This window comes from Suncus etruscus, chromosome 2 (genome assembly GCF_024139225.1).
Source record: "Suncus etruscus isolate mSunEtr1 chromosome 2, mSunEtr1.pri.cur, whole genome shotgun sequence".
In the NCBI taxonomy this organism is placed as follows: Eukaryota; Metazoa; Chordata; class Mammalia; order Eulipotyphla; family Soricidae; genus Suncus; species Suncus etruscus.
This window is the reverse complement of record NC_064849.1, coordinates 64635275-64654999: the sequence shown is the minus strand read 5'-3', so window position 1 is coordinate 64654999 and position 19725 is coordinate 64635275. Positions and strand designations below refer to the sequence as shown.

Here is a 19725-nt window from a genome sequence, read left to right as displayed (position 1 = left end):
AGGATGCCTCATATTGAACCTGAGTCAGCCCCATATAAGGCAACCACCCTACCTTCTATCCTATTTTTCCAGCTCCACAATCACACAAGTTTTAGCCTAATGTCCTCAAGCAAGGAATTAATTGCTCAGTGTATATGAGTTGAGGACTTAAAAAATGGTTCAGAACTTATGGTGCTGCTGCTCAGTGGCTACGTTCATGTCCTCCTCCTAGAGAAGGGAGACCTTCTCTCCAGAGGGCCTCAGCAGAGACCTTGCATGTCTTGTGGAGTTTTATCATTCCCTGGAATATCTGTTTTTCTCTTTCTTTGCTCCTTCCATGGGTGCCGAATGATGAGTTTTAGTGTATGCTATATTCTTGGGCGGGTTAGAGCTGACAATAAGTATTTGTGGGATTTGTGAAATGAGTGAATGGATTTGGCCAAATGAATGAACTTATAGGAGGCAGCCCAGAGAGGTCAGAGAGCTTAAGAGGCCACACATGCCTCATTACTAGCTAAAGTGGGACTGGATCCAGGCTACCTAACCCAATCTGTTACACCTAGAGGGAGAGGCAGAAGACAGGAAATGGACTAGAAAGGAAGGTGAGCCAGCCTGATGGAAGAAGGCTGGCAGAGATGGTACAGGAGTGAAGTCACTTGTTCTGCGATGCTGCCAACACTCGATCCCTGGCACCTCATAGTGATCCCTGAGCACCACCAAAGGCCACTCCTGAGTATCCAGCCAGAAATGGCCCTTGAGCACCATTGCTGTGCATGGTCCACCCCTCAAAAGACAGTTAAAAATAAATAGGAGAAAGGCTGGTGGCAACAGATTTCTTAGGGGGAAAGAGGGGATACCTGTGAAGCTCCAGACACCCTGGGCCGGGCTGAGCTGCAAGAGAAGCCGGACCTCTGGACTATTTGGGTCTCCTCGGCCTAGCTCAGAGCCAAGGGGTGGCCCTGCTCCTGGGCCATGGGTAACACTGCCCCTTCTCTGCGTGAAGGAAATGGAAGCATAAGTTTAAAGCATTTTTTTTTTCTCTTTTACTGCCTATCCGGTGCCGAGTCCTAAGCCTGACCTCTTCCCACGCCCCACACGGTCTGTCTCGGAATACAGGGCTAAGGCCAAGGGCGCATTCCTAGGGGCTGGGGGGCACAGGTGGGGGTGGGGCGGCTGGTCGGACCAGGGCCTCCACAGCTGGGGAAAGAGTGGGGCGCAGGGGCACGTGGCAGGCAGGACCCTTTTCTGAAAAAACGGCTGCCCCTGCCTGGGAGTCACCCTCGGAGTTCTGGGTCCGGGAAATAAAGGCCCCAGGTTCCGGACGCTGCCAGGGCGCTGGGGCCCCCAGTGCACAAGGTGTGCTTTGTGCTGGGGACTCCGCCCCGTGCCCCCCGGCTGGTGAGGGCCCCAGACGACAGACAGGGGGACGGGGGCGGGAGGGAACCTCGGAGGTGGACTCCTCCGATCCCACGGGCCCCTCCAAGTTGCTGAAAGGCGCTTTCAGGAGCCAGGCTTCAAAGCCCAGCCGGGGGGCTCAGTCTGGGGTGGGGTGGGGTGTCTCCGGGCGTCCGGCCTGCAGGCCCCTCGCAGGCCCCAGACTCGGGGGGGGGGCGGGGGCTGGAGTTGCCCTGTCCTTGGAACTTGTTCTCCAGCCCGGAGTTTCTTCGGGCCCGGCCTTCCCGGCTCCCCACCCAGCTCTCATCCCTTAACCCTTTCCAGCGAGGCTGGGGAGGGGCTCAGCCACGGGGCTCCCCTGCCCCTTCCTCTCCCCCCACCAGAGAGAAAAGGGAACGTGGAAGGAAATTAACTTTGACCTCCCCTTTTTATTTATTTATTTATTTTTCAGATCCTGCAGCCCCATCGAGGTGGACGCAGAGGAGGCTTCCAGGACCCTCCCCGGCCCGCCCCCACTCCGCGCCCCTGCCAGCTTTCCCGCGGCCGCTGGAGAGTTTTTGGGGGCGGCGGGGGCAGGAAATTGGGGGGCTGGGGCGGAGGGAAGGGAGCCTGGCCGCGCCCACTCTGCAGCCGCCCCCGGCGGGAAGCGACAGTCGCGGGCAGGCGGGCGCAGCGGCCGGCTGGAGCGCCGGGCCTCGGAGGTTGGGGGCGCGCCGCGGGCCCGGAGGCGTGGCGTGGCCTAGCCCGGCACCCCCAGCGCGGACTCTTGGCGAGGGGACTCAGTGGGCTCCCCGGGTCCGGAGGGCAGCCTTCGCAGCCATGCTCCTGTCGGGGGGCGAACCTCTGATTCAGGAATGGCTCCGGGTGCAGAACCAGTCCAAAGCCCGCGTGCACCGCCAGCGCCTGCCTATGCAGCGCATCTTCAGGGTCAAGCTCAGTGCCTTCCAGGGCCGGCCCGACACATCGTACTTCTGGCTGCGGCTCGAGGGGCCCAAAGAGAACCTGAGCAAAGCCAAGGTAAATTGCTTCTCCCCACCCCGGCCACTTCCAGCCTGGCTCCTCTGTCTCTCTGCCCTAGCAGTTGGCAGGGGTCTCCTGTCTATCCTCACCCGCACCCCCATCTGGATTTGCTCTGTGGTGTGCAGGTTCGGACCCCCTCCTGACCTCGGTGTCCCAGCCCTGAGCCACTTAATTCCCTCCATCCCCGTATGTGTTACCCCCAAAGCCTGCGAGCTTCAGGCCCTGCCACAGCTTTGTTCTCCCGAGGGCTGCTCCCAGGCCCTGCTTGCCTCCCTGGATGATTCTTTGAGTCCTGGGTTGACCCTTCCAGATGCTTCCACGGCTTATGAGGCTGTGGGAGGGTGGACCAGGAGCCTCCTGAGTGCTCAGGGTTAGGCAGATGGGGTGATGGTGGAAGAGACTAGAACCTCCAGACCCAGGTCTGTTCCCTCCTCCCACTCTCCTGTCTTCCCCTCTGCTTGAATCTCTCAGATTCCCCTTGTTCAAGCCAAGGTTCTCTTCGTCCCCTGGTATGTTTGGGCCAGCCAAGGTCCCCCTCTATCCCGACGGAGAGTTCTGGTGACTTCCAAGTTGCACTAACTGCTCCCTGTTCCTGCCCCCCGCCCCCCTCTGTGTGCATGTCTTCCCCAGACTCCTCACTGATCTAGGCTGAGGAGGCCCCAAACCGCTGGCCCTAGCTGCTGGTTGGTGGGCAGGCAGGCGGGTTGTGGAGTTTTTAGCTCAGCCCCTCCACAGAGCTGCTTCGTCAGCGAGTTTTCCTCTGACAGAGGTGCTGGGGGGAAGGGAGGGGTGCCAGCCTGTGGAACTGAAGTTCTGGAGCTCAGGAATACCCCTCCCTGTTAAGAGGAAGACCCAATAGAGGCTGAGATTAGGGCCTGACATAGGTGCCTTCCGGTTGTGTTGGGCTTAATCTTCTTTTGTTAACTTGAGTTTCCTTTTTTTTTTTTGTTTTGTTTTTGTTTTTTTTTGGGTCACACCCGGCAGTGCTCAGGGGTTACTTCTGGCTCCACACTCAGAAATCGTTCCTGGCAGGCACGGGGGACCATATGGGATGCCAGGATTTGAACCAATGACCTTCTGCATGGAAGGCAAACGCCTTACCTCCATTCTATCTCTCTGGCCCCTTCTTTTGTTAACTTGAAATGCAACAGTTCTCCCTAGTGCCATGCTTTCAGCTCTTTGCCCCAGTCCTTCTCCAGGTCTGTCAGTTCCAGTTCCTACAGCTGCCCCAGTATTTGGAGGGAGGCACTGATGCTGCTCTCAACCCCAATTTCAGTGGCCCCTGTAGATTCTCTCTACCCAGTAAAAAAGCAGTTTCAGATGGAAACAGTATGAAATGCTGGGTAAGGGGAAGGTGTTTTGGTGACTTCTGGCTGCACTAGAGGAAGAAAGAGCTGATGATGGGTGGTCTGGAGCTGGAGGATTGGGAAGGTGGGACCATTAGGTTTTACCTGAGAAGTCAGGAAATATGCTGCTAAGTTCCAGCAGTCAGAGTGGGATGGGGGAAAAGAACTTGTGCCTGGAATCTGCTCCCGTCAAACCCACTGAATGAGTGGGGTCCTGTCACTGACCCTCTCTCATTCATCTTTCTCCTTTCTCTTACAAGACCTGCTCAGTGGCAGGCTGATGAGAATGACTTGGAGCATTGCATGTGGAACTACCTGATGGGGAGCTGTGTAGATTAGGTGCCCCTTGTTAACCAGTAATTAATTCTCACTAAGTTCTGTTCCCTGTGTGAGTCTCCGTCTCTCATACTTGTTTGTAAAATGAGAGACTTACATGGAATGTACTTTCTGAATCATGATCTAATCCATGAAAAGTTCTCACACAGAGGGTGCCTGTGGTCTCCATGTCGGGGTGCTATGCTGATTCTCATAGATATGGACTCTTAGCATAGGCACCCAGAGTTTTGATCTTGAACAGTGATCTGCTCACTAGATGAACCAGCAGAAGACTTGAAGTCTCAGGATGGGATAGCTTCTTTGTGGGGGAGATGTTCCCAAGCAGTGCTGGGAAAAGAAAGATCATGGAATATCATTCCGAGCAACATTTCTCAGTCTGGCTATGTGGGATGGTTAATTCAATGCTTCATCTTGACGATGTGGGACTGCCAGTGGTGCTGGGGGCCACCAGGGCTACACTGGTTTGTGTGTGTGCATGCACACACATGCTCCTATCGTGCCAGGAATTGAGCTCATGATCTTGTACATATCAGGATTACACTCCAATACTCTGATCTGAGCTGGCTTTCTTGTGAGGGGAAGAAGGGTCAAAAGGGATACAGGCTTGTCAAGAAGTTTTGTTTCTACATTCATTAGCTGTGACTGGTTTTCCTGGAAAATCTCTTCAGCTTTCAAGAATACCGCCTCCTGGGGCCATAGAGATAGCACATCGGTAGGGTGTTTTGCCTTGCACTCAGCCGATCCTGGACGGATGGTGGTTTGAATCCTGACATCCCATATTGGTCCCCCCATCTCCCCACCCCTGTGCCTGCCAGGAATGATTTCTGAGTGCAGAGCAAGGAATAACCTCTGAGTGCCTTCGGATATGACCCAAAAACAAAACAAAACAACAACAACAAAATAGAAAAAAATATTGCCTCCTTTCTCTCTCTGTACGTTAAAAACAAAGATATTCCTGAAAATCACAACCCCATGTTTCAGTATATGGTATTACAGAAGACTAATTCCCAGCCATACAGTTGAAAGCCCAATGTGGTTGACTTGAATCACGTTCTCCTATTGTGTGCATTCAAAAATGATTAGTTCTGATTTGTTATTTTGAAAATATTAAATATTTACATACAACTCTTAACTAGTAGTCAGTTAATAGAACAATAAATATTTTATGCACTTGGCATAAAGACAAAGAAGCCCTCATAACTTTCATTCCATCATATCTTTATTTTGGGGGGAGAGGCTTTTGGGTCATACCTTTTGATACTTGGAGTGTCGCTGTGGTTCTTATGGATAGTGAGTAAGTTGCACAGATCACAACTCTTTCTCTTCAGCTCACTTAGGTACATCTCTATGATGTATTCTTCTATGGACTCATAAACGGTACTAAGGGGTATAATAGTAGTACAACAGGAGCATATTCTTTGTCTGGAACAGCAGCCTCAACTCCTCACTACATTATAGAGACCTGAGCTTAAATCTGTTTGTATCCCTGAACTTCACTATCTGATTGGTTGTGCTATCTGATTGGGTTTGTTGAACTGACCAATCAGATTGTGCCATATGCAAAATGAGAGTTTGTGAGATGACCAATTGGAACATGTATATAAATGAGAGACCAATCAGAGGTCTTGATTTTCTGGCCCCTCCCTTTTCACTTTATACCCAGACCATTGGTGACAGGGATTGAACCTGGGCTTCCTTTGAGTTATGTCTCTAGCCCTATATATTTTCATTGTACTTGTTGTTTGTGTATAGTTGAAATGTGGGGTGCTTGGGGGTGTTAGTCTATACACCATTATCATGTATCTGATCCGATTCTCCAGGGATGGGATGAGACCAGCTGAGGTTCTGAGTGAGAGGGATTGACTTGAGATGGCTAATAAGGATTTTGTTTTGCTTTGGGGTCATGCCTCGTGATGCTTAGAGACTAGCCAGCATTACTTGAGTGTTTGAGAGACCAGGTAGTAGTGCCAGGGTAGGCCCTAGGTGTCTCACATGCAAAGCATCTTCCCTAGCCCTTGGAACCATCTCCTTGGTCCATGTCCTTCAGGTTTTTAAGCTGATTTTGAACTGACTGGGCAGGGGTCAAAGCTGAGTCCATGTACCTGGGTGTATCAGGTTCTTTGGAGAATGAGTGTGAGTTCCATGGCCTGAAAGAGGAGAGCATATTGGAGTGAACAGGGAAGGCTGGTCTGGGACTGCAGTGAGGTAGTGACTTTCAGGATGGCTGTGGGAAATGCCAACTAATTTGGGGTGGGGCTATGATTGCCCATCAGGGGATGGGACATGAGACCCTCAAGAGAGGGTGTTGAGTGTTCATGTCTCTTGGAGCTTATGGAGTGGTGCTGGTAGAACTGAGTCATGCAGGGGAAGAACCCCACCGCACCCATGTTAGCCCTCAAGGGAGATGCACTGTGGGAGCCCTGTCAGCACCACAGATCCAGAGCCTTCCTGCTGCCTTGGCCTTCTTGCTTATCTGTAAGGCTCTTTTGGACACCAGCCCAGTCACTTATCTCTGTCTCCGTCCAGCTGGGCCACCGTTTCCATGGTTACAGGTGCAGGTTGTACTGGAGGCTTTCTGGAGGGGGATTAAGCAGAATCCGGGAGGATTACCCTGTAGTCATGGTGCAGTGGGCCTGAGGAGGAGCAAAGAGCTCTTGTTTCAGAGTCACACAGATGTGGACACGAGCTGGGCTCAGTCATCCCCTTTTTGTGTGTCCTTGAGCCAGTGGCATGGACTTTCTGAGCCTGTACCAGGCTCCCTGCCAAGCCCCTTTTAGTTTCAACTCACACAAGTTTCCTCCTCCTTAATGAGGTAGGGCCAGATCTCTCCTTTTACAGATGAGAAAACGCAGGCACAGGGAAGATGGAGAACATGCCTAGTACACAGGAGGGGGCATTGGGCACTGTTCTGCCTTCTCTCACATCTTATTCCTCTTCTCATCCCCTTTCCATTCCTCTTTATACTTCCTTTCCTCTTCCTCCTCCTCCTCCTCCTCCTCCTCCTCCTCCTCTTTCTCCTCCTCTTTCTCCTCCTCCTCTTCTTCCCCTTCCATACCCTCCACTTAATCTTCTTTCCCTCCTCCTCCCATTTCTCTTCACCAGCTCAGTTCTGGGCTGGACCTGTACAGAGCCTCACTTGAACCTGTCATTTTCTGGTTGAAGGGGCCCAAACTCTGAGATCATGATACACTCCCCACTCCCCAACACATACCCCGCTGACCTCCTGTTGAGGTTTAGTGGGAACTTGATGCCAACCTCAGGTTCCAGGTGCCTGTCAGCATTTCCAGAAAGATGAGTGTGTGGGGAGGCAGGACCAGGACGAGGGTGTGGCTGTGGGATCCTTGGTTTGTGTTTGAGGGGAGCCTGAATCCTGCAGCCCTGTTCAATTCCAATTGAACAGAGGACCAATTCCCTCTGTACCTCCTTTTTGCCTTCAGGAGTACTTAAATGGACTGTGCAGTCCGGAGCTGTGGAAGGAGGTGCGCTACCCACCGATCCTGCACTGTGTCTTCCTCGGTGCCCAGGGCCTCTTCCTCGAATGCCTGTGCTGGAGCTCCCGGGCTTACCTAGTGCCTGGCCCCCCTGGCTCCCTGATGGTGGGCGGGCTCACCGACTCCTTTGTCCTCACCCAGAACTGGCTGGAGGAACTGGTGCGCCGGCTGCTCTGGGGTCCTGTCCCCCAGCCCTCCCAGGGGGTCAGGGAGGCTGAGGTGAGCCGGGCCTTTGGCACCCTGGTCTGGCTTCGTGCTGACCAGTATGCAGGCTGCCTACTACAGTTGCCCCTGGCTGTCCAGGAGCTGCTGCTCAGACTGGTACAGGACACAGCGGGCAAGGAGGACATCATTGAGTGGCTGGGCAGTGTGAGCTCCTTTGAGCGCTGCTGTGAAGATCCTTTCCTCCCACTCAAGCAAAGCCTGGCCCTGATGCCCACAGGGGACAGTGCTGGGTCCTCAGGGGAGGCAGGGGCCCTCCGGAACGGGGCCTCAGAAAGCTGCAAGAGACTGAGTGGCTCTGGGATCACCCGCCCGCTGCCCCCCAGCACCCCAGGCCAGAGCTCACAGCTGGAGGCAGCGAAGCAGCTAGTCTGGTAAGTTCTAGAGGATGAGTTTGACTTCTCCTACCCGCTGCTCCAGCCCCTGAAAAAGTAATTGTTGGGGTCCTGAAGAGCCTTCCCACCTTCCTAACAAAATCACTTTTCCACAGGGTCTCCTCTGGCATCCAAGGTGATTCAGACCTTGCTGACAAGGAAGGGGCCTCACAAGGTGACAACGAAAGCCAGGACTCTGCACGCCGCACACAGGCCTGCTCCCCACAAAGGCAGGTGCAGAGGGTGGAAGACAAACTCCCCTTGCCATCACCTCCTATATCTGTCCTGGGCCTGTATCCACCTTGGAAGGCCTGGGCCCCTGCTCCAGCCTTTGGGCCCCTGTGGCCAGGGGCTATGGCTGCCACCATCTGGAGGATCAATGAACTGCATTCTCTCCACCTGGCCTGGCTCCTGTCTCAGGCCTGCCTCACATTCCCCTTCTGGCAGAGGCCCTTGGGCCCCATTCAGCTTAAGCTGCCAGGGCAGACTCCCATGCCCTTAAAACTGGAGTGGAAGCCAAAGGAGGTGGTTCCTTTGTCCAGTATGGACAGACTGGATGGAGGACCAGGAGGAGAGGCAGCCCTGTCCAACTGCCTGAGGCCAGAGAACCCCCATCAAGTCGTGAGTTTATTGGTGGTCTCAGGGGGCTCAGAGGTAAAGGAAAAAGCTAGCCCGAAAATCCCCCAGATTGAGCCACCTTTGCCCTCTACTCACCAGATGCCCGCTGGAAGTGAGCCAGGGTCTCAAGGCAGCAGGCAGAAAGATTGTAAGGGACCAGAAGCAGGTCCTATTCCAGCACTGCCCTCAGGGCAAGAAATGCTTCCTGCTCCAGAGAGGCTCGAGGCTCAGGGTGGGGTGCCAGCTCTGTCGGTTCTGGAAGCTCAGATAGTGCCTGAAACTCTCAAAGTGCCCAGGGTTGAAGCTGTGCCCACAGTGCCAGTTCTGTCCTCAATGCTGGAGCCACCTACAGCTGCCCAAGTGCCTACAGCACCAGTGCTACCTGTGGCTTCTGGAGTGCCTTCAGCTCCAGAGAAGCCTTCAGCAGTGCAGGGAGTGCTTATGGCTCATAAGGCTGCAGAGGACCTGCCGGCATCAGCAGCTGCAATGGTGCATGCTGCTACTCAGACACTGCCCACTCAGAAAGGGCCCAGAGCTGAAGCAGCCCCTGTAGGTCATAGAGCATCCAAGGCCTTCACAGGGCCTGCAGCTCAGATGAGCTCTGTGACTCCCAAAGCCTCCAAAGCTTCCCAAACACCTGCAGCTCAGAAGGGGTCACCAGCTGCAAGATCCACCTCAGACACAACCAAACTTCTGAGCAATGCCACATCTTCCCCAAAGGGCTCTGCCTCCTGCCCACAGAGCCGTGGGGAGGCCGGAAGGCAGGGCAATCCTCTCAACATCACTAAGCTCCAGCCTCACATGGAGGGAATCCTGGGAGCCTGGGATGGAGCCCCAAGGCAGCTGTCTCGCCAGTTGCAGCCCAGCAGCACAGTGACTAGCTTCCAGAGGTTTCACGAGGCCCTGAAGACACCTTTTGAGCTGGTTCTGTCGGGGGAACCAGGGGACCAGGGCCTGCGGAGGGTGATCATCGATGGCAGCAGCGTGGCCATGGTGTAAGTAACCAGGGCCCTGGGGATTCTGGGAATGTTGCAAGTGACCTCTTTGGGTGTGGCTGGCTGGGGGCAGGGATAACTCAGAGCTTACAGAGGGACAAGGACAGGCAGGAAGAAGCACAAGTTGAGTGTCTGCAGTAGCAAGCAGTGAGCCTGCATCAGCAGGTAGACTCTGCAAGGCCAATTTCTGCTTTCTGTCCTCCCGCAGAGAGTGAAAGTGGGCTCATAGAGGTGAAGAATCTTTTCCAGGATCCCAGAGGCAGGAAGGGGCCCCACTGGCCCAACCTCCGCCTGCCTCCCATGGCATAACATCTGGCAGCCCCAGGCCACTGCACCTGCTTGACCTAGGACCCATAGCCAATGAGTCATTGTACATGTGACCAAGCCCAGTTTGATCCCTGGCACTGCCTGGTTCCCTCAACACTACTGGGAATGATCCCTGAACATTGATTTGAGAGCAATCCCTGAGCAGTGCTAGCAGTGCCCTCCTCCCAAGGCGAAAACAGACAAACCATAAGATAGCCTGTAGGAAGTTCTTCCTGACCGGCACAACCCCGACTGTCCTTCCTGCCAAGCACTCCCTGCTGCTTTGTCTGAGTCAGTATTCCAGGCCACTTGGTTCGCCACCTGGCAGTGATCTGTGCTGAGCAGTTGCAGACGTGGAAGTAAAAACATGTTGGCTTCCTGTCCTCAACTGAGCTCTTTGAATTAGAGAGATTGTGTTGTGTGCTCGCATGTGTACACAGAGGTATACAGTTGCAAAGGCATACAGTCACACAGAGACACAAGAGACATACATACATAGATACAGGCACACACAGATATGTAGACACAGAGATAGGCACAGAGATACAGAGACACACATTCATAGAGAAACACAGTCACACAGGGATACATAGAGACAAATACATACATACATACATACAGAGACAAATAGATACAGACATACACAGTGTGTTGAGTGCACTGAGTAGGTGCTCACAGAATTGAGGCAGAAGAAGGGGGGATATGTGCCCCCATGTGGCCCTCTGTTTTGACTTGGAGGGGAGGAGGGGAAGCAGGACCATGTCTGAATCAAGGAGTTGCCCCCTCACTGCCATCCCTCTGCACCCTCTAGGCATGGCCTTCAGCACTTCTTCTCCTGCCGGGGCATTGCCATGGCAGTGCAGTACTTCTGGAACCGTGGCCATCGAGAGGTCACTGTGTTTATCCCCACCTGGCAGTTGAAGAAGAACTGGCAGGTGCGAGGTGAGCTGTTTGTGGTGAGGGGGCACCTAACTTCTCTGGTTTTCGCCCTCTGCTTCCCCAATGGCCTTTTCCTCTTAGATTTTCTCCTGAGCATATGCCTTCTGCTTGTTCCCTCCAGAAAGCCACTTCCTGAAAAAGCTGCACTCCCTCAAGATGCTTTCCATCACCCCCTCACAGCTGGAGAATGGCAAGAAGATCACCACCTATGATTACAGGTCAGCCCTATGTGAAGTCCTGTGCCTCCATTTGCTAGGGGCAGATGTGACATGGGGTCACTGAGAGGACATGGCAGGATCAGTCAGAATACAGTGGGGGTCATGTCAGAGGAGAGAACATGGCAAGGATCAGTGAGATGACATAGCAGGGGGTCATGTCAGAGGATGGTGGATCATAGGCCTTGGGTTGCAGAGGAAAGGCCTCAGGGCTGTCCCTATCTGGCTTGCTCTCAGATAAGGAACTTAGGAGCCAGAGCAGGGAGGAGTTTATGAGAGTGCAGACAAGCCTGTGGGAGTCTGTATGATGTCTGTGCCTAGATGTGGTTACCTGTGTAGGACATAGGATTTGTGTTTTTCTATACAGTTTTATTTTCTTTGGTGTCTCCTAGCTCATTCTCCCAGGTGATTCAAAATAGCTGGGGGTACCTTGCTGTCAGGGGCTGTATTACTTGTCCAGCACACCCTACTAAAAGCTACCAGTCCCTGTCCCCATCCTTGCTCTTTGAGATGGACTCAAGATGAGGCTGTATTCTCTCCATGCAGGTTCATGGTGAAGCTGGCAGAGGAGACTGATGGTGTCCTTGTCACCAATGAGCAGCTCCATGTCCTGATAAATAATTCTAAGAAACTCATGGTCAAGGATCGGTGAGGAGACTAGATCTTGTACCATTCCTTCTATTGGTTCCCAGGAAGACCCCAGGGGAGGGAGGTATTGGAGCAGGGAAAGGATCCCTGCTGGAGGGTATGGGGCTCAGCTACAGTGGTAACCTAGTGGGGCAGGGATGGGTCAACTCTGTGACCACTAACTACCCTGTCTCTGTCAGCCTGCTGCCCTTCACCTTTGCGGGAAACCTCTTCATGGTGCCTGATGACCCCCTGGGCCGTGATGGCCCCACACTGGATGAGTTTCTGAGGAAGCCAAACAGGTAACAAGCACAGGCCTTGGTTCCCCTCCTAGGACTCAACAGAAACATCCCCTTTGTGGAAGTCAGTGATTGTCTGATGCTCAATGAGGAGCAGGTGATGGGACTCTCTCATATCTATACTCCACTGTGCATTCAAGCCTATGTTCTGATATGGCTGTCTAGATCGACAGTGTTACATACACACACACAGACACACACACACACACACACATGTGCACAGGCATACACCTTTGTGTCCTCCCATGTGGTTCACAGAAGAATTCCTTTGGCTGCTTTACCAGGGCTTCTCCAGGGGTGTATTTCTTGACTCTCCTATGGAGAGTCTCTGAACAGTTCTCAGTCAACCTGCTGGCAGTTGTGCCATCTTGCACAGCCTGTCCCATTTCATTATTAAGATATGGAACCAAATGGGATTTTGTCCACACTTGTGTCCCTTTGATCTTCATGATTTGAGGTGGACAACAGGATCTCTATCCTAAAATAAAAAAAAAAAAAAGAGGGGCCTGAAAGGTATTACAGGATTTGATGACTTGCATGCAGCCGGCCCTGGTTTGATTTCCAGCACCATGTGGTCCTGTGCACTGCAAGGTTGTCTGGGGGTATCCCTGACACAGCAGGACAAGAGCAGAACCACATCCTTGGGACCTTTCAGAGAATTGACAGCCCACTTGGCTGAGAATCTTTGGAAGGAGTCCCCAGGCATCCTGAACATCATTTAGGAAACCTCCATATTTATGTTGCCCCTATTCCTTCCCTTAGTTGTGCTCAGTGTGTGTCTCATAATGGGGAGCTGTATTTACAAGTCAGGCCAAGTAGTGGGCCATGGGTTGCATGCCTTTAATTGCAACTGCCATGGTGAGCTGTTTAATTCTAGTGCTCACCTGAGGGTGCTAGGTGCTTACATGGGTTCTTAATTTCTGGTCCTTGTGTTTATTCAGTTTTCCAGTGGTGCTTGCCACTGCTTTTTGGTGGTACTCACATGCACACACCTGACTGTGGGATAGTGGGAAATCAGCTGTAGTGTTGGGGTCCCAGACAGCAGAGCTGTCGGGGTCGCTTGGTGCATGGGGCCACACTAGAGGTTGAACTTGAGGGATTGAACTTTTGCAAGGAAATACGTGGTGCACCTCTGCACCACCCTTACTCCATGTTCTTCCATTTATTTATTTTTGGGTCACAGTTGGTGGTGCTCAGGGGTTACTCCTGGCCTCTGTGCTCAGGTATCACTCCTGACAGGCTGTGCTAGGGATTGGATCTGGGTCAGCCACATGCAAGACAGCATCTTACTTGTGTACCATGTCTCCCATTTTGATTCAGGTTAGACACTGACGTTGGCAACTTTCTGAAAGTATGGAAGTGTCTTCCTCCTCGGTCAGCTTGTCTCACTGAGCTCAGTGAGGAGGCCGTGCTGCAGCCCCCAGAGAACCCATCAGAGTCAGCAGAGGAAATCAGGGAGGAGAGGGAGGAGAGGCAGGTGGAGCAGCAGGGAGAAGGACTGGGGGTGCAGAAGCTGGGAGTGCAGGAGCCAGAAGTGGAGGAGCCTGGGGTGCAGGAGCCAGCTGAGGAAGACTACGAAGAGGACTCTTTGCTGGTATCTGTGTTCAGACTTGAATGCCCAGTGCTCTCAGAAGAACTCCTCCGGTGTCTCAGTCTCCCTGAGCCCCCCAGTGGGGCTCTGGACATTGATCTCCTGCCAGGGTTGCCTTCTCCCTCCCTAGGAGTCCCCTGGGATGGGAAGCCCCCCTGCCAGCAGGTTCTCACCCACCTGGCCCGACTGACCATCCCCAGCAACTTCACTGCCCTCTCTTTCTTCTTGGGGTTCATGGATTCACACCGCGACGTCATCCCAGACTACGAATCCCTCGTAGGCCCCCTGCACAGTCTGCTCAGACTAAAGCCTGATTGGAGGTGGGACCGTGAACACGAGCTCGCCTTCCTGGCTCTAAAGCGAGGCCTGGTGTCTGCCCTCTGCCTCTCGGCCCCTGACTCCCAGCTGCCCTTCTACCTGGAGGTGATGGTCAGCCAGGTGGCACTGACAGCTGTCCTCTACCAGGAGCACTCTGGGCGGAAGCACCCTGTTGCTTATACCTCGAAACCCCTGTTCCCCGACGAAGCAGGCCAGGGTCCCCAGTCGGGGGGAGATAGCCCCTACGCTGTCGCCTGGGCCCTCAAGCATTTTTCCCGCTGCATTGGGGACAGCCCAGTGGTTCTGGAACTCTCCTATGCCTCCCGACCCTCCGGGGACACCGAGGGGCAGGCGGCCCACCCTGCTCCTGAAGCCTGGCTGATCCGATGGAAGCTCTTGGTACAGGACAAAGGCAAGCGGACTCTGGAGCTGACCCTGCTGCATGGCCTGCTGGGAGAGAATCGGCTGCTGACGCCCGAGGCTGCCCTCCCGCGCTGTTTCCAGGTGCTGCCGCCTCTCTCTGACCTGTCGACCTTTATCTGCATCCACATGTCAGGTTATTGCTTTTCACAGGATGACGACAATGAAGAGTGGCGCACGGGCTTTGGGCTCTATGTTCTATCTCCCTCCAGTCCCCCAGTTTCCCTTTCCTTCTCCTGCTCCCCTTCCACACCCACTTTTGCCCATTTGGCTGCTGTGGCCTGTGGCCTGGAGCGCTTTGGCCAGTCCCACCTCCCGGTGGTCTTCCTCACACACTGCAGCTGGATCTTTAGCATCCTGTGGGAGTTCCTGCCACTCTGGCAGGTCCGGGGCTTCCTCTCCTCCGATGGGGCGCCACTACCTCACCCCGACCTGCTCTCCTACATCATAGGCCTCACCTCTGGCCTCTCGGCCCTTCCGTACATCTACCGAACCTCCTACCGCGGCTCCCTGTTTTCTGTGACAGTGGACACTTTGGCTAAGCGGGGTGCTCAAGGTGGTGGACAGCGGTGGGATTTGCCAACAGATATGCCCAGCCCCTCGGTGTATCCTCGGGCTTTCAGCAAGAGGCTTGACTTACTGGCCTTGCAGCTGAAGGACAGCACCCTGGCAGACATAATCACCAAGCTGCAGAGTGGGCAGAAGCTTCCCAACTCCTCCCCATTCAGCTCATTCTACAGCTCGCTCAGCCTTGACCCAGAGAGCAACCTGCTCATGTTCAAGGGGGAGAAAAAGCCCAGGGTCTGGGTGGTTCCCAGGCAGTTGAGGCGAGATCTAATTTTCTTCGTGCACAACCTGCCCATGGAGGCCCACCAGAGTCTCGAGGAGACCTACAAGAAGGTGCGGTTGCTGGGCTGGTGGCCTGGGATGCAGGAGTTTGTGCGAGGGTACTGCCGGAGCTGCCTCTTCTGCACACCCCAGAACCCCGTGAGTGGAGAGATGAAGTTCATTGAGTCCCTGTGGCCACTCAATTCCACCGCTCCCTGGGCTAATCTGCAGATCGAGGTGGTAGGCCCTGTCACTGCCAGCGAGGAAGGCCACAAGCACGTGCTGATTGTGGCGGACCCTAACACTCGCTGGGTGGAAGCGTTTCCCCTGAAGCCATACACACACATGGCGGTGGCACAGCTACTGCTGCAGCATGTCTTTGCCCGCTGGGGGGTGCCCGTTCGCCTGGAGGTAGCCCAGGGTACCCAGTTTGGCCGCCATGTTCTGGTGAGCTGTGGGCTTGCCCTGGGTGCCCAGGTGGTCTCCCTGAACAGAGACCTCCAGCTCTCCTCCCTGAATGATTCAGGGGCCTACTGGGAGTTCAGGCGGGCCCTCAAAGAGTTTATCTTCCTGCATGGGCGGCACTGGGCTTCCTCTCTGCCCTTGCTGCACCTGGCCTTCAGGGCCTCCTCTCCACTGGCCACTCCCATGCAGATCCTGACAGGGGCTGAGGGCAGGCTGACTGGGCCCCTGTGGTGGGAAATCAGTGGTGCCAACATCCAGGGCCTGCACATGGACAGATTCTTGCAGCAGCTGACCCAGGAGCTGCTGGAGTTGCATTGGAAGGCAGCTGACAAACCCAGTGAGAAAGCTGAGAACCGGCGCTTCCAGCAGGAGAGCCAAGAGAGGGAGTGGAAGGTGGGCGATCAGGTTCTGCTGCTCTCCCTCCCCAGAAATGGTAGCGGGGCCAAGTGGGTAGGACCCTTTTATATTGGCGACCGGCTGAGCCCGTCTCTTTATAGGGTCTGGGGTTTCCCCACCCCAGAGAAGCTGGGCTGCATCTACCCCAGCAGTCTGATGAGGGCCTTTGCCAAGAGTGTGGGCCCCCTGTCCCTCAAGATCTTAGAACCATGAGTGAGCAGAACCATGTGAGTGACTGCTCGGGGCTGGATGTCTGCTGCTAGACTTACCATGCACACTGTCTCAATTTGGCCCTTTTGGCCCCGGGGGGCCTCAGTTGTGCCTTTTGTAGAGCACTTACTTAAGCCTTGCGAAATTGCCTTGAACGAGGGGCCCTTGTCTCTGGACATTGTCCCCATTTGGGGTTTTAGTAAACTTTTCAAAGCTGTCAGATATGCTCCCTGGCAGTTTTGCCTGGACACTAAAATCCCCTTACTAAGCCATGCCAGGCTTAATAGCTTTCTCCAGTATCCCCCTTGTTCTGACATGTATACACACACACATATATACATCTTAGACACACAAATTCCCTCAATAAAAGCACATACACTACACACTGCTCATAACAAACAGTAACACTATGCCTCCTATTTAATACACTCCCCATTGCACACAAATACACCACAAACATCACACACCTCTCCAACACAAAAACATCACACATGACACACTCTCCTAACTGTCTGAACCGCGAAAAATGGCAGACCTGGACCTCAGACTGAGAATCGTATTCCCCTTCCAGACAGAAACTTGGAATGAGGGCTCATCTGACCTGGGTCTCTTAGAGCCCCTTTTCCCTTGATATTTGTTCTCACAGCTGACATACTTGTGCATGCTGTGGAAACAGCCTCTTGCTTGCTGTGCTGTATGAGACAACCACACCTCCTGTTTGTCAGCTGGGAAGGGCAGAGGAGACTGAGTCAGCCTACCTCATCTGACTCCAGCCAATGGAGACAGTCCTGACCCTTGACCCTAACCCCTGCTTCCTGGGGTCAGCCCTGGGGGAAACAAGGGTCCAGATGCATTGTATGGCATCTTTACCTGAAGAGCTGCTTCAATTAGACTGAGGGACCCAGGCCTGTGTGTATTTTTTTGAAGGGGGGGGATGTGTTATGAAATGAGGCTCTACCTCCCAATTTCTCCAATGCCCTCTCCTCTCACCCTCACTATACCTGTTACCCCCACCCCCCAAACCAGACTATCTGTGACTGTTTTGAATGGCTTGCCCATTTAAATGGGCCCCATTCAATGTAGTACCAAGTCCTAAGACTCTGGCATGGAATGTGGGTCAGACTGGCATGTGTGCTTCTACCTAGCCTTGCATTGCCACTGCCTCCCGGCAGACTCAGGAGAAGGCTAACACCATATCCCTCTGGCTGGACCTTGGAGTTGTTCGCCTTCTCCTAGGTCGAACACATCTCCTGGCCTAGCACACTCAGGCTGCCAAAACAGTTGGCATTGCTAGAGCCAGAGTCAAATTTACCCTGGCAAAGTCCTAGTATATGTGTGTATGTTACAGTTGAGGGAAGAGGCCAGAGATGAAGTGACTTGCCAAAACATACCTGGCTAGCTTGTGGCAGATCTAGGACCAGGATTAAGTTGGATCTTGTCCCGTGTTGGGGTCTGAGGACAGGTTCAAGAAGCCACTCAAACCAGCCATACCTATTTTCCAACAACACCTCATCTGAGTCTAGTAGACAAATTACTTAGATATGCCTTTTCCTCATTTCCAGCTGTTAACTTTGCCCAGAAAGTGATGGGAAGACAACTGAGAAAGGAAAGAGGGGACATGTAGAGGATCCGTGCTTTGCTCTTCCCCCTTTCCTTTTTGCTTTTGCTCCTCTAACCTTGAATACTGTGTTCAACCTCAGCTCCCTTCCTGGCATACACATTCCCATTAATCACATTTATGATCATATACCTCTTTTGTGTGACCTTTTTTCCATTTGATTTGTCAATAAATAGATCAAACTGGAACCAGTATTCTGTCCCTTTTTGTAAGCATGCAGAGTGAGAATGAAGACCAAGCAGGGCTGGCGAGGAAGTGACATTTTGATTTTCCCTGACCTCCGTGTGTGTGTGTGTGTGTGTGTGTGTGTGTGTGTGTGTGTGTGTGTGTGTGTGTATTTACCACACCTGGGGTTCTCAGAGCTAACTCCTGACTCTGCTTAAGGATCACTTCTAGCGGGGTTCAGGAGACCATATGGGATGCCAGGGATTGAACCTATGTCAGCTGTGTGCAAGGCAGGCACTCTACCTGCTGTACTGTTACCATTCCTACTCCATAAATCAGGGGTCTCAAACTCAATTTACCTGGGGGCCGCAGGAGGCAAAGTTGGGGTGATCCTTGAGTGCAAAGTCAGTAGTAAGCCTTGAACATTGGTGGGAGTGACCCAAACAACTAAAACAAAACAAAACAAAAAAAGATTTCTCTAGTGCAGGGCCACAAAATGTTGTACGGAGGGCCGCAAACAGCCCTTGGGCCGTGAGTTTGAGACCCCTGCCATAAATGATAAGTTTTTTTTTTTTTTTTTTTTGGTTTTTGGGCCACAACCGGTGACGCTCAGGGGTTACTCATGGCTATGCGCTCAGAAGTTGCTCCTGGCTTGGGGGATCATATGGGACGCCGGGGGATCGAACCGTGGTCCGTCCTAGGCTAGCGCAGACAAGGCAGGCACCTTAGCTCTAGTGCCACCGCCCAGCCCCAAATGGTAAGTTTTGATATAAGTGCCATGACCTTTTCTTCCCCAAGGGGTGGCATTCTTCCTCAGCTAATAATGATGAAATTTTATAGGTGTCCATACTTAAGTAGGTGGTGAAAAAACAAACCAGAGGAGATTGTAGTACCTGAGCAGTAAAGCCACATTAAACTGGAACAACACACTAAATTAAGAAATATGGATTTCATTCTGAACCACTGCACCTGCCTCCACCTCTTCAGGGACTCTAGGGGTGGTTTGTTCTAAACAGATCTAACAGAATTTGTTAACAGATTTGTCTAGCAGATCACTATGGTTCCCCCAATCTGTACAGTTTGAAGCAGGACATTAGGCTAAGGGGCTAAGGATGTTTTTTGTTGTGTTTTGTTTTTGGGTCACACCTGGCTCTGCACTCAGAAGTCCCTCCTGACAGGCAACAGGGTACCATATGGGATACTGGGATTTGAACCACTGTCTGTTCGAATCATCTACGTGCAAAGCAAATGCCCTACTGCTGTGTTATCTCTCTGGCCTGGGTCAGGATATTTTAATAGAAAAAGGGTATGGACAACTAGGGTGGAGGCCATGAAAGTGAATGATTCAGTATGTGGTTGAGGGAGAAGATAATGATTGGTGTGTATCTGAGGTAGAAGGGAGGGTCAGTTTACAGCCTGGCATACAGGGCCAGAGAGCAGATTTAGGGAGGAAAGGATAATTCTATCAGGTTGGCTTTCAGATGGGATATCTGGGCTTGAGGAGGGACATGGGATAGAGGTAAGGATGTGGACACGATAGACACAAGGATGG

The 19725-nt window shown here is 53.1% G+C and overlaps 1 protein-coding gene across 1 annotated transcript; it reads left to right on the top strand.

Annotated features, from left to right (window-relative positions):
* The first annotated feature begins 2111 nt into the window (after positions 1 to 2111).
* Positions 2112 to 16875, top strand: NYNRIN (NYN domain and retroviral integrase containing). The gene is made up of 8 exons (XM_049768198.1): positions 2112 to 2391; positions 7514 to 8163; positions 8280 to 9776; positions 10894 to 11024; positions 11143 to 11239; positions 11783 to 11884; positions 12064 to 12165; positions 13483 to 16875. The coding sequence occupies exons 1-8, from the start codon at positions 2194 to 2196 to the stop codon at positions 16391 to 16393; spliced, it is 5688 nt and encodes a 1895-aa protein (XP_049624155.1). The 5' UTR covers positions 2112 to 2193; the 3' UTR covers positions 16394 to 16875.
* Positions 16876 to 19725: the final 2850 nt, after the last annotated feature.